Source organism: Zalophus californianus, chromosome 10 (assembly GCF_009762305.2).
Source record: "Zalophus californianus isolate mZalCal1 chromosome 10, mZalCal1.pri.v2, whole genome shotgun sequence".
NCBI classification, from domain to species: Eukaryota; Metazoa; Chordata; class Mammalia; order Carnivora; family Otariidae; genus Zalophus; species Zalophus californianus.
Genome location: NC_045604.1, coordinates 1,183,732 through 1,196,268, shown reverse-complemented (window position 1 = coordinate 1,196,268; position 12,537 = coordinate 1,183,732). Strand labels below are relative to the sequence as shown.

Here is a 12,537-nt window from a genome sequence, read left to right as displayed (position 1 = left end):
CCATGACGGTGACCAGGCAACGTCGCAGTGAAGGAAAAGAATACGCGAATGAAGTCTAGGGGGACGCAGATTACATTCCCATCTTCTCGCAAAGTTTGAGGGTGTCCTCAGCAGGACTCCAGCCAGCGTGGAGCGGGGTCCTGACGGACAGCGCTGCACCGGAGCCCCCGGGCACTCGGGCGGCAGTCTCTGCGAATGCAGCCTGGATGCAGGTGGCGGCCGCCACTCCCCCGGGAGCGACCGCGGGGACTACAACTCCCAGAAGGCCGCGCGAGGCAGAGCGCGACGCGGCCGCGAGGAATACAACTCCCAGAAAGCCGCGCGAGCCGAGAGACCTTCGGGACGCTGACGTCAGAGCCGCGCCGGGCAGGGGGGAAGGCGGCGGAGGGCCGAAAGCGGGGGGCGAGCTGGGCAGAGCGGCGGCGGAGCGGCCCTGAGGGTAGGTGATACGGAGGGTGGGTGAGGGGGGGGACAGAGAACTGGTCCCCGATGGAGAGGGGGCAGCGGGGCGGAAGGGGCCGCGAGCTCTGCTTTCTCTCCCCGCAGTGCCCATGACGAAGTTAGCGCAGTGGCTTTGGGGACTGGCGCTCCTGGGCTCCACCTGGGCGGCTCTGACCACGGGAGCCCTGGGCCTGGAGCTGCCCTCGTCATGCCGGGAGGTGCTGTGGCCACTGCCGGCCTACTTGCTGGTGTCCGCCGGCTGCTATGCCCTGGGCACTGTGGGCTATCGCGTGGCCACTTTCCACGACTGTGAGGACGCCGCCCGCGAGCTGCAGAGCCAGATCCGGGAGGCCCGAGCCGACTTAGCCCGCAGGGGCATGCGCTTCTGACACCCCAACCCGTTCCCACCGGACAGCCTTTCCTCCCGCCGCCCATTAAAGAGAAGCTTATTTTCTGACTTTGTTTAGTTTATGGAGAATGGGAACTGGGGATTCTGTCTGTGTGCCAGCTGTGGGGAAGCGGGGTGCGGGTGGGGGCGAGCCGCCTTCCTGAGGTCATCTCAGCTTTTATCTTTGCACCCCCGTGTCCCTTCTCCTTTGTGCTCCAAAGGAGGCAAAGACCCCTTCTCAAGATCTCTCGAGATGGAAATGTCATTTCATTTCTTGGTCCTTTTAACCCCCTCAGGAAGGATTTCTTGAAGTCTTAACTTCTGTTCTTCGTAATACCCAGGCTCTGTTCTTTGAAGGCCTCCCTGGGTCTTTCCGACTTCGTGGTTCCCTCAAATACCTCCTCTGAGCCAACCCCAGCCCATGCCAACTGTGGATCGGGCAGTGCACTTCTGCCCTTCGCCAAAGCAGGCAGGTTGAGAATCACCAGATAGAGACTAAGCTTTTATGGGCAGGGGTAAGGAACAATTTATTTTAAGGCACATTCTAAGGAGTTCACCACAACCTCCACAATTAAAAAAAATATAATCTTTAAAAAATAAGTGATTCATCTCCCAAGTCCCAGTCAATCTTCCAAGCAAAACACTCTCTTTGGTCCCTCAATTCTCAAGAGTTATCTTTCTTTTCCACAAGCCACTGCGCTCATGGAGCTGGTCAGCAGAAACAGCTGCGACCAGGAGCTCTCTTTGGTAGCAGGTTGGCATTAGGTGCCCAGTGGTCAGGTGAACTGCCTCAGGTTTGCAAGAGTGGATAGTTCCTGTCTTGCTCCTGGGAGTACTTCCAGAAAAGCCAGAGGCGAATGAAGCTGGTGAGGATCCCTGGTAGGTTGGGCACCTGAAGTCACAAGGGCTGCTATGAGGAGAGGAGCTCATTTTCCACCTTACACCCCTGTCAGCCATCCCTCTCTGTTGGGCTTACCATGATGTAGGGATCACCTAGCCGAAACCCATACAGGGTCCAGGAGGCAGAGGTGAGGAGGGTGGCAATGGTGAGTGGGAAGGAGAGACGCTGGGTTGATCTCGTCTGAATGATCTTGGCCTACGGAAAAAGGATGAAAGACCCCTATCCCAGACACATCCTAGAGCTCCCACTTGTCTAAGAGTTTCCTCAGAAAAAAGGCCAAACATCCTCTCTGATCTTCTGTTACCCAGCCTTGTCCTCTGGCCTCCCACTCACCTACCTCTACTGCCCTGTCTTCCAGGATCTTCCTTTGGAGTGTTCAGCTACATACAGTCTCTGGCTATGGGACCCTGACCCTTCTTGTCTCCCCCACTTCCCTGGACAACCCCCACTCACCAAGTCAGCCAGTGGTGAGAGGTACATGCTGATGGTGAAGACACTGCAGAAGAGGCCCAGCTGCTGAAGCCGGGCTTCAAGGTTGGGCACCAGGAGCCAAAAGTAGCCAAAACCCAGGAGAAAGACCCCGAGCAGGGCTGCAGTCTGAAGGAGCACCGGACGCTGCAGGGGAGAGAGTAGCCTTACTTCTAGATGTTTCAGGAGCCCTCTCGGACTCCCCTGCTCCAGTGGGGGAGCTGACCTTGGGCTAAGCCTCCAGTATAGCAGTTGCTGCAGTCTCTTTCCCATCAGTGACAAACACATGTCCGATCCACCCACAACACTAGAGGTTTCTAGGACAGGAGAAGGGTTTTACTTTTTGTTTTTGGTGTGAACTTGGTACACACGGTAGGCACTTAAATGCTGGTAGGATTGGGGAAGCACAGCTAATCATCTCATTTCTCGGGCACTGGCCCTGACTCTGAAGGAATTATCAGAGACAAAAGCCCATTCCCCTCAGCTTGTTGGGCAGCAAGGCACCATCAGGCTAGGCAGAACTACCAGCTTGCCAGAAATGGGGGGCCGGGTGCTCAATCTGTGAGTCTCAAAGGCTGTCTTCATGGAGGAAGGAGGACTGCAAGGCTGGAGGGGCCTTCCAGGAAAAGGTGGCAATGCCAGCCTATCATAATCTTCTAGGAAGCAGTGTTTACTCTGCCAGCATGGCAGGGCGAGCAGCAGACGTGGGTCCAAGGGAGGGCCTCTACCTTCCGAGGGCAGTAGTGCAGATACACCAAGATATACAGGGTCTGAAGCACAGCACCCGTGGCGTTGACGAAGATTAGGGTCCCGTCACCCTTCAAGGCCCCGTAACTCATCCAGCTCAGGTTGCTGCAGGGCGGACGGGAGGGTCGCGTTCACCACGGGGATGAGGATGGGAAGGGGACCCAAGGGGCCTCTTCGGCGTCCCTCCTCCCCCTCCCGACCTCCCTCAACCTTTCCCGCCGCAAACGTCGCCCCTCTCACTTGATGTCCGTGGTGAGAAAGGGCAGGAACTGGACACTGTCCACGCTCCGGGTCATCCGCATTTGCCTGAGGTCCGAGCTGTAACGGGCCCCGAAAGCAGAGGTGAGGGGTGGGAAGGGAGAACCGGGCTGCTGGGGAGTCGAGATCCCTGATGCCTGTGATCGTCCCCGGACAACTGCAGGTCCCGGCACCCCCCTCAGCTCTCTGGCCTGTCCCTCAAGTGCCCAGCCTCGCCCTTGTGCCCCGGATCCCTCGACCCGAATCCACTTTGACCCAGGTTTCGGATGCAGCCTGGAGCTGCGGCCACGTCTCTGTTCCCTCTGTCTCCCTTCCTGACTTCCAGGTCCTGCCCCAGCCTAGCCCGGCCGCGCTCTCACAGGCCGGTGGAGTACATAGCGAGGGTGAAGAGCACGCAAGCTCCTGATAGGAGCGAGTCGGCCACGCCACCAGCCTCCATCTCCCGCTGCGTCCGATCCCGGGCCCCGCGCCGGCGTCCTCTTGCTGGGCCAGAGCCCGCGCCCCCGGAGCCCCGCCCCCGCGCCGGAGCCCCGCCACCTCGGCGCGCCGCCGTCCGCCGGAAATGGACCCGCAGCCCCGCCCACACGGGCGTCCCGCCGGAACCCGGTCCCGCCCCCCGAACACCGGGCCCCACGCTTGCCGGTCCGCGAGCGCTGGAGGCCTGGTACGATGGGGCCCCTCCAGGTCCTGGCGGGTACCAAGCCCGGGCTCCGCGGACCGACCCCGGGCACCCGCCGCTCCTCACTCTCTGCTTACCCCTTGTCTCACCCGGACCCCAGCCTCAAGTCTCTTGCCCGTGAGCCGTCGTCGCCGACCTTAATTGCTGGACACTTCCCGCCCCGGAGCCCCCGATCGCAACCTCACCTGCCCAGGCTTTTCCCCTGTTTGTTGAAGCCTCTTCCCAGTGTCTCCCCTAAGTAAGTGCGCTTGCCGGGAGTCACCAGTCTGTCAGGCGCCGTCCGCCTTCAGCCACACTGCCAACTTTGGGTGACTGGGCCAATCTGCTGGAGCACCGGTCACTGACGCCCTAGTCCAACCGACAGGACCTGCTGCTGGGGACTCTCCCTGCGGCCTCTCACAGCCCACAGCCCGCACGCCCCGGCTGCCCCGGCTGCCGGGGCTGTGGGACCAGGTGGCCTGATGTGCCTCGGCTGGTATTCCCCTCATGCACCCAACAGCAGGAGCAACTGGACGGTTTGCCAAAAGCCCCGCGATGAGGGAGTGGGGTGCAGCCTGGAGCCCCCGAGACCGCTGTGCGGCGCACAGAGGAGGAAGCACCCCACCCTTTGGTGCTAGTGAGGGTCGTGTATTCTTTCCAGATGGAAGGAAGAGAATTTAACCCCAGTTGCTGCCTGGTGTCCCACAGAGCCTAGCACGTGGCAGGGACTCAGTGATCCTAAATTAGGATGGGGGACGGGGGGGGGGGGCAGACAAGCATGTCCAAATAAAGAAACACATCGCTTTATTTTTTTGTATAAAAAAACTCCAGTTGTAGAAATCAGCAGACAAACATCAAGTTTATATACAGATCCTGTATGCGTGGGCCCTGCCCTTGCAGCTACACTCCAGGCACAGGGTGGCACAGCCCCCTGTGGGCACCGCTCTGGGCAGTGCTGCCCCAGATGGGACAGGATGCGGTGCCTGGCTACAAACCTCTCCATGGCAGCTCCAAAGACTTCTGGAAGCCTTGGGAGAGATGCTGGGTCAGCCCAAGCATGCCGCCTCTCCTGGTCTCTGGCTCCCAAGCATGGAACTGTCTCCTGCTTTTCTGCCGGTCAGTTCATCTGGGCATCCTGGCTCTCTCAGGAGGGGTATCTCTGCCAAGCTCAGGGTCCATCTGCATGACCCCAGGCCGCTTCCAGTTTGTCTCCCACGGTGCCCTTCTTAAGAGGCCACGTCTGCACAGCTTGTTTCTTTGGCTTAAGGGCAGGAATGGCGGGGAAAGGACTGTCCCCACTTCTTTGTCCCTCGGGGTGGAGGAAGGGATGGTGCTGCCAGGCTTGCTGACCTCCTTTGGGTTGAAACCCTTAATCCTGACCCGTTTTGAGGCTGCTGAATGGCAGCTTGTGCATGTGGTGGGAATGGTTCCCAGGACAGGTGAGGGATGCCCTGCCCCGCCTCCTCAGCCCCGGTCCGGTCCTCAGGCTGGATGTGGCACACAGCCCTTCATGGGGTCTGCAGCAGCAGGAATGGCAGCAGCAGCACAGCCCAGGCAAGTGGGAAGAGGCGGGGGGCAGCACTGTGACCGATGCTATGGAGAACCTGTACCTCTGGGTCATCTGCAAGATGAGAGGGCAAGCACCCCCAACGTGAGTGGCCCTATTGGTGGCACTGGCCCTCAGCTCCATGAGGTTTCCCCAGCCCCCACCTGGCAAAGAAGCCACCCTCTGTACCCAACCTTGGTAAGCAGAACCCAGGCCCAATTTGCTCTGGCGACCCACCTGCCGGAAGTCTCTTCTCCTGTGGATTGGCATGGGCCTGAGGACTGTGAGCTGAAAGGCAAGGGCGGTGGCCGATCAGGGACTGTCCTGGGGAGGCAGGCGGGTGGGACTTCCCTGCCATCCCAGGTCACTAGCCCAGGCCCCACAAACAGATGGAGGAAGGAGGCCCACAGGGCTCTGACACTCACTGGTTTTGCCATTGACAGTCACCTTCAACCTCAAGCACTGGTCCTCCTGGTGGTGGATGGGTTTGGCTGCAAGATAAACCCGCACAGAGCATTCGGGGAGGAACCTTCGTTGGGAGAAAATACAAGTGCAAACCCTCTGGCTCTCCTCTCTGAGGCCCTGCTCACTCGAGCCCCCCTCTTCCTGCTCAGCTGTGATTCTCACCTTCCTTGTTGTTTGCCCGCTTTCTGCCTCACGCTCAACCTCCCATTCTTCGCCATGACCCTTGGCTTTGGAGGGGGCGCTAAAAAGCACACAGACCCTGTCCTCTTGCCACAGTCTGTCCTTCACTCTTCCCAGCCTGAAGTTGGCTGAGGCCTTCACACTACGTTCCCCCTACCTAGGCCCCACCGACCTGCAGATTTTCCAACTCTTGAAGCCACGAGTGCTTCTCTACTACCCTTAGGACAAAGTCCAAACTTCTTAGCACTTCCTAGGCCCCCGTGATGTGCCCTGTCCACGTCTCTTCCCCACTTCCAGGGTCCCTCCGACTGCAGCCAGACCGAACCAGAGAGAGTTCCCTGAAGATGTCATGCTCCCTTTGCACATGTCCCCTCGTGCCTGGCCAGCGTCTCTGCTTGTCCTAAGCTCTTGGGTCATCTTCCCCAGGAACCCGTCTCTGAGCCTCCTGAGCCTGGCAGGCACCCACGTCATTTTCCCAAGGCCCCTGTGTCCGTAGCTTCATATTGTGCTGTTCCAATGGCGAGTCCCCCGTGTGTGTCACCTTCCAGTTTCCTGGAGGACAGAGGCCTTACGGTGTTTTATTTGTCTCTGTGCCTGCCGTGCCAAGCAGAGTGCTCCGTACACGGCAGAAGCTCACTCCACGCTTGTCATGTGAACGTGTGGAAGCAATCCAGGACGGGCAGGGCTGTGTGCGGCCCCGGACCGCCCCCACGTGGCCCGCGCGCGCCCCGAGGACTCACACCCCACGTGGCCCGCGCCCCGAGCACTCACACCCCACGTGGCCCGCGCCCCGAGCACTCACACCCCACGTGGCCCGCGCCCCGAGCACTCACACCCCACGTGGCCCGCGCCCCGAGGACTCACACCCCACGTGGCCCGCGCCCCGAGGACTCACACCCCACGTGGCCCGCGCCCCGAGCACTCACACCCCACGTGGCCCGCGCCCCGAGGACTCACACCCCACGTGGCCCGCGCCCCGAGGACTCACACCCCACGTGGCCCGCGCCCCGAGCACTCACACCCCACGTGGCCCGCGCCCCGAGCACTCACACCCCACGTGGCCCACGCCCCGAGCACTCACACCCCACGTGGCCCGCACGTGGCCCGCGCCCCGAGCACTCACACCCCACGTGGCCCGCGCCCCGAGCACTCACACCCCACGTGGCCCGCGCCCCGAGCACTCACACCCCACGTGGCCCGCGCCCCGAGCACTCACACCCCACGTGGCCCGCGCCCCGAGCACTCACACCCCACGTGGCCCGCACGTGGCCCGCGCCCCGAGCACTCGCACCCCACGTGGCCCGCGCCCCGAGCACTCACACCCCACGTGGCCCGCGCCCCGAGCACTCACACCCCCCGTGGCCCGCGCCCCGAGCACTCACACCCCACGTGGCCCGCGCCCCGAGGACTCACACCCCACGTGGCCCGCGCCCCGAGGACTCACACCCCACGTGGCCCGCACGTGGCCCGCGCCCCGAGCACTCACACCCCACGTGGCCCGCGCCCCGAGCACTCACACCCCACGTGGCCCGCGCGCCCCGAGGACTCACACCCGACGTGGCCCGCGCCCCGAGCACTCACACCCCACGTGGCCCGCACGTGGCCCGCGCCCCGAGCACTCACACCCCACGTGGCCCGCGCCCCGAGCACTCACACCCCCCGTGGCCCGCGCGCCCCGAGGACTCACACCCCACGTGGCCCGCGCGCCCCGAGGACTCACACCCCACGTGGCCCGCGCCCCGAGCACTCACACCCCACGTGGCCCGCGCCCCGAGCACTCACACCCCACGTGGCCCGCACGTGGCCCGCGCCCCGAGCACTCACACCCCACGTGGCCCGCGCCCCGAGCACTCACACCCCACGTGGCCCGCGCGCCCCGAGGACTCACACCCCACGTGGCCCGCGCCCCGAGCACTCACACCCCACGTGGCCCGCACGTGGCCCGCGCCCCGAGCACTCACACCCCACGTGGCCCGCGCCCCGAGCACTCACACCCCACGTGGCCCGCGCGCCCCGAGGACTCACACCCCACGTGGCCCGCGCGCCCCGAGGACTCACACCCCACGTGGCCCGCGCCCCGAGCACTCACACCCCACGTGGCCCGCGCCCCGAGCACTCACACCCCACGTGGCCCGCACGTGGCCCGCGCCCCGAGCACTCACACCCCACGTGGCCCGCACGTGGCCCGCGCCCCGAGCACTCACACCCCACGTGGCCCGCACGTGGCCCGCGCCCCGAGCACTCACACCCCACGTGGCCCGCGCCCCGAGCACTCACACCCCACGTGGCCCGCGCCCCGAGCACTCACACCCCACGTGGCCCGCACGTGGCCCGCGCCCCGAGCACTCACACCCCACGTGGCCCGCACGTGGCCCGCGCCCCGAGCACTCACAGATGTAGTAGTAGCTGTGCCCCTCCTTGAACTCCTTGCCGAGGGAGAAGGGCGTGAAGCGCTGGAATTTCTCCGACAGCTTCTCCGGGCCGTGCCTGGCGCTGGGCTGGTTGCACTGCCAGCGAACCTGGCCCCTGGACTGGGGCTGGCACAGCTGGTACTGCTCGTGCTCCACCAGGTACAGGGTGTAGCGCTCCATGGCAGTGTCGGCCACGGTGTCATCCTCGTAATGCGGACACACGATGTCCAGGTAGTCATTCAGCCGCACGTGCACCGTGTAGTCCTCATTCCGGAACCTGCGCGTGCCGGGCGGGAGAGAGCAGGCCATCACCGGGGAGACCAGCCGGGGCTGCGAGCCTCCACACGGTTCCTGGCCCCCCACATTTCCCATTGGACCCCCACAAAGAGTTTTCAAGAATCTCAACTCCCAATATTTGCCGATCTTGACCCCTTCCGTATCTACGCCATCTCACACACGCCTGCCCCCATCACTACCTCTAGTTCATCCTCTAAACAGGGTCCACTTTAGGATCCTTCAGGTACCACCGCACTTAGCACAACCCCCAGATACTTACCCACGGAAGGGTTACTGACTGTGTCCATAGCTCACTCATCCTGCCCTTCTCCCCGGAGCATTTCCCCAAATCTGCTCTCCCAGTTACTCCTTTTAAATGCTGTTAGCCCTCAATCTGAGACCCTCCCAGCCTGCGGGCATGCTGCCATGGGGGTCAAGGAACCCCTGCTCTCCTAGCTGTGCTTAGCCCCCAGCACACCTAAGGCTTGGGGTCCCTCACTCCTGGCCTTTCCCCTGAGCCCCTGAGTGCATTCACTGCCGCCCCCAGCACACCAGGCCCACAGTAAATCCCCCTTCTAGCTCCTCCAGTTTAGGCTAAGGCCTCCTTCTCCCCTTCTCCCAAAGCACCCCAAACCTCCCAGTCCCTTTACCTCCAAAGCCACACTTCACCTCCGAGGAGGGAGCTTCAGGGCTGCTGGAGTTCTCGGTGGGAGGCCCCCTCTCCCACCCGCGGCCCCAGGGGCAGCCAGCTCCCTCCCGCAGGCCCCTCGGGCTCCAGCCCGGCGGCCCCAGACACCTGGCTCCAGCCGGGGGCGGGGTGGGGTCCTGGCCGGGGAGCTGCCTCCCACCCCCCCCCCACTCCCGCCCCCCTCGAGCCGGTCAGCGACTCTGAATTCCCCGGCGCTGGCAGCCAGACTCAGCAGTGCTGGCTGCCAACCGAAGCTCCGGCACAGGTGGGGGGAGGGCAGGAGTTCGGACGCGAGGCCCCTGGGGTGGGCACCCCCTGCCCCGACCGCGGGACAACCCCCCACTCCCTCACCACCGCGGCCCGTCCTGGGGGCAGCCTGCCAGCTCTCGGCCCTGGCTACCCCGGGCTCCTCCCCCACGGGGGGTGGGGTGGGGGGAGGAGGGAGATGGGGCGGAGGAGGGGGAAGGGAGGAGGAGCGCGCAAGCGAGGGAGAGGCTTTTAAAATTCCTCTCTGGAGAGATAAACATAGAAGCCATTTCAAACAGGTATTTCAGCTCTGGGCCTGGCGTCTTTCCCCCATTCCCGTGACGGGCACTGACTCATTCCTCATCCACCTCTGCCACCCGCCCCAGCATTCATGAGAACCTGTGAACATTTACTTTGTCCAATGTGCGTGGCCCCCCAGACCCCAATGCCAGGACTTGCCCCGGGCTCCGTCCCCCAGGCCTAAGGAGCTGGCAGGTCTGAGTGGGCAGGGTACGTGCTCCTCCAGCACCGAGGAGGCCCCGGCCCAGCTCACGGCAGCCCCGCCCTTCTCCCCAAGCTGCCCCCCCGCCCCCCCCCCACCCCCCCACCCCCCCCCCCCGCCTGGGACCTGGAGATCTCGCCGATGCCCACTGCCCTGAGTCACCCAGGCCAGACTCACCCCCACCCAGCTCATCACCACCTCATCTGTGCCTGCAAACTGGCCGGCTCGGCTGCCTGTGCATTACACTCTGGCTGGCTTCTCTTCAGTCCTGGGATGGTAGAAAGTGTGTGTGTGTGTGTGTGTGTGTGTGTGTGTTAGAAAGTGTGTGTGTGTGTGTGTGTGTGTGTGTGTGTGTGTGTGTCCGTGCCAGCTCGGCTGCCTGTGCATTACACTCTGGCTGGCTTCTCTTCAGTCCTGGGATGGTAGAAAGTGTGTGTGTGTGTGTGTGTGTGTGTGTGTGTGTCCGTGCACGTGTGGCCAGATGGACAGGGCAGAAGCTGTGCTTGGTGGGGGCACCCATTACCCCCCCAGTACAATCTGTTCCACTTAGGCTCCTTTGACCCTGGCTCCCCGTCTGGGAAAGGGGGGTAGCAGCGGCGTCAGGGAAGGCGGAGAGCGGGGGCAAGGAAGAGGCTCCTTCCTGAAAGAGAGGAAATCTGGGAGCTTGGGAACGGAAAAGGCCAGGTTCCCCCCTCCCTACTCATGGCTTCCTGCCCCTCCTCCTCCTCCAGCCAACACCTGGCATGGGCATAAACAGGGACTTCGCTCTCTCCCACTAGGACAAGCTTGGATCAAGGAGGTAAAGAACAGGAAGCAAGCAGTGAGGTGGAGGGGGCTGCCCCGGCTGCCCCTGTGGCCAATGGGCAAAAGGGCACTGGCCTCCTGCGTTGGTAGCTGGCTGTTCCCTCCTCCACCCACAAGCCCCAGCCCCCAGACCCCCCACCAGGCAATGTTGCCACAGGGTCAGAGGAAGCTGGCACAACACATTTCTCAAGGGCCGTGGGGGGCTGGCTTGCTAGGGCTGCGGGTGGCCAAGCTGAGTGAAGTGTTTTTCCTGACCCCAAGCTGCCCAGACCTCCTCTCCCTGCTCCACCCTACCCCCTCTCCCATTTTCCCACAAATATTGTTCCCATAACTTCAAAAACTCAAGGGCAAGAACAAAGGGTCCAACGGGGCTTCTTCCTCCCAGTACCATTTGCCTCCCAGCCCTAAACCTGCCCAGGAGAAATTAACTCCTTCCTGCCCAGAGCCCTTTGTCACCCTTTTAACCCTTTCCACTCCTTCTGAACCTTTCCCGTGCCCTCCCTCTTCCCCCCATCTCCTAAACAGGTGACTCCCTCAGCCTACCTACACACAGCATGTGCCCCACTCGCGCCACCTCGGAAGATCCCTTGTGTGTGGAGGGGAGCTTTCCAGGGTCATCTCAAACACAGAATGCAGATGTTTAAAGCCAGAAGGCCAGGTCCCCCCTGAGGGGTCCTCCCAGGATTACAGTGAGCATTCTGCTTATGCCTGATGTCACATCAGGTACCTGTCCAGGTGGGCAGATGTCCAAGTGACACACAGAAGCTTTTGCGGTGGAAGGGCCTAGAACAAGAGTCCTGGCCGGCAGAACTGTTCAGCAAGGGTCCCTCACTTCAGAGTAACAGAGGTACCAGAGAGACGGAAAGGAAGGGCAGAAAGAATCCTGTGCAAGCAGTCACGGGCAGGTTCCTGCCCAGGGGTGGGGTACTCCCAGTTATGGGGGAGAAGTGCGGGGGGAAAAGTCTACGGAATCCCTCCCGCCTCTGGTCACTGCCCCAAGACTCAGGTCAGGGGCTGGCCGGCACAGTTACCCGGGCAGGGGGTGTTAGGGGGTGGGCAGTGCCAACCGGGCGCCCAGGCTGCCGGCCGGAGACTCGGGGCTTACTTGGGGTTTGAACTGTTCCAGAAGACGGTGTGGCGGTCAGCAGTGGCCAGACTGCAGCACAGACCCAAGAGCGGGGCCCAGAGGAACTCCATAGCGCAGGGCCTGGCCAGGGCGGGCGAGGACGAGGGGGGCTCCTCAGGGTCCGGTTTCCCGCGGGCTGTCTCCTCGGCCCCGCGCACAGCTCTGGCCCTTCCGCCTTTTGGGCCAGCGCCTCCCGCCACCCCGCCCCGCCCCCGGCCCCGCCCCGCCCCGCCCGGAGCGCGGCGGCCCCGGGGCTTGGGGGCTGGGAGGTGGAGGAGGGGAGGGCAGGGGAGCGGGGCGGGATCTGAGCGTTTAGCCGGGACGAAGGTCCTTTGCGCCGCGAGTTCGCTCGCTTGTGGGTCTGCATGCGGTCCGGTGGGCCTGTGCGGGGCGCTGGGTCTGTGTCCCCCCGGCTCAGTGGCGTGCGGGAGA

The 12,537-nt window shown here is 63.2% G+C and overlaps 3 protein-coding genes across 3 annotated transcripts; 1 reads left to right on the top strand and 2 right to left on the bottom strand.

Moving 5' to 3' along the window:
- The first annotated feature begins 316 nt into the window (after positions 1-316).
- Positions 317-899, top strand: DPM3 (dolichyl-phosphate mannosyltransferase subunit 3, regulatory). Its single transcript, XM_027611700.1, has 2 exons — positions 317-439; positions 547-899. Exon 2 carries the CDS (start codon positions 552-554, stop codon positions 828-830), a length of 279 nt encoding a protein of 92 aa, XP_027467501.1. The 5' UTR covers positions 317-439; positions 547-551; the 3' UTR covers positions 831-899.
- Positions 900-1,330: 431 nt separating this feature from the next.
- Positions 1,331-3,710, bottom strand: SLC50A1 (solute carrier family 50 member 1). The gene is made up of 6 exons (XM_027611699.2): positions 3,563-3,710; positions 3,186-3,263; positions 2,927-3,050; positions 2,184-2,345; positions 1,806-1,925; positions 1,331-1,721 (listed from the first exon to the last, which is right to left on the bottom strand). Exons 1-6 carry the CDS (start codon positions 3,640-3,642, stop codon positions 1,620-1,622), a joined length of 666 nt encoding a protein of 221 aa, XP_027467500.1. The 5' UTR covers positions 3,643-3,710; the 3' UTR covers positions 1,331-1,619.
- A 938-nt stretch (positions 3,711-4,648) lies between these two features.
- On the bottom strand, positions 4,649-12,282 carry EFNA1 (ephrin A1). The gene is made up of 5 exons (XM_035722564.1): positions 12,085-12,282; positions 8,445-8,740; positions 5,833-5,898; positions 5,645-5,695; positions 4,649-5,482 (listed from the first exon to the last, which is right to left on the bottom strand). The coding sequence occupies exons 1-5, from the start codon at positions 12,174-12,176 to the stop codon at positions 5,370-5,372; spliced, it is 618 nt and encodes a 205-aa protein (XP_035578457.1). The 5' UTR covers positions 12,177-12,282; the 3' UTR covers positions 4,649-5,369.
- Between the last annotated feature and the right edge of the window lie 255 nt (positions 12,283-12,537).

What these genes read in the sequence shown, in the direction of transcription:
- EFNA1 (XM_035722564.1), bottom strand. Translation starts at nt 12,176, where the DNA reads ATGGAGTTCCTCTGGGCCCCGCTCTTGGGTCTGTGCTGCAGTCTGGCC. An exon ending in TGGAACAGTTCAAACCCCAA is followed by an intron (nt 8,741 to 12,084) that starts GTAAGCCCCGAG and finishes CGGCACGCGCAG; the next exon opens with GTTCCGGAATGAGGACTACA. An exon ending in GCACAGCTACTACTACATCT is followed by an intron (nt 5,899 to 8,444) that starts GTGAGTGCTCGG and finishes TTTATCTTGCAG; the next exon opens with CCAAACCCATCCACCACCAG.
- DPM3 (XM_027611700.1), top strand. Translation starts at nt 552, where the DNA reads ATGACGAAGTTAGCGCAGTGGCTTTGGGGACTGGCGCTCCTGGGCTCC.
- SLC50A1 (XM_027611699.2), bottom strand. Translation starts at nt 3,642, where the DNA reads ATGGAGGCTGGTGGCGTGGCCGACTCGCTCCTATCAGGAGCTTGCGTG. An exon ending in TGCACTACTGCCCTCGGAAG is followed by an intron (nt 2,346 to 2,926) that starts GTAGAGGCCCTC and finishes TCTCCCCTGCAG; the next exon opens with CGTCCGGTGCTCCTTCAGAC. An exon ending in TCTCACCACTGGCTGACTTG is followed by an intron (nt 1,926 to 2,183) that starts GTGAGTGGGGGT and finishes CTTTTTCCGTAG; the next exon opens with GCCAAGATCATTCAGACGAG.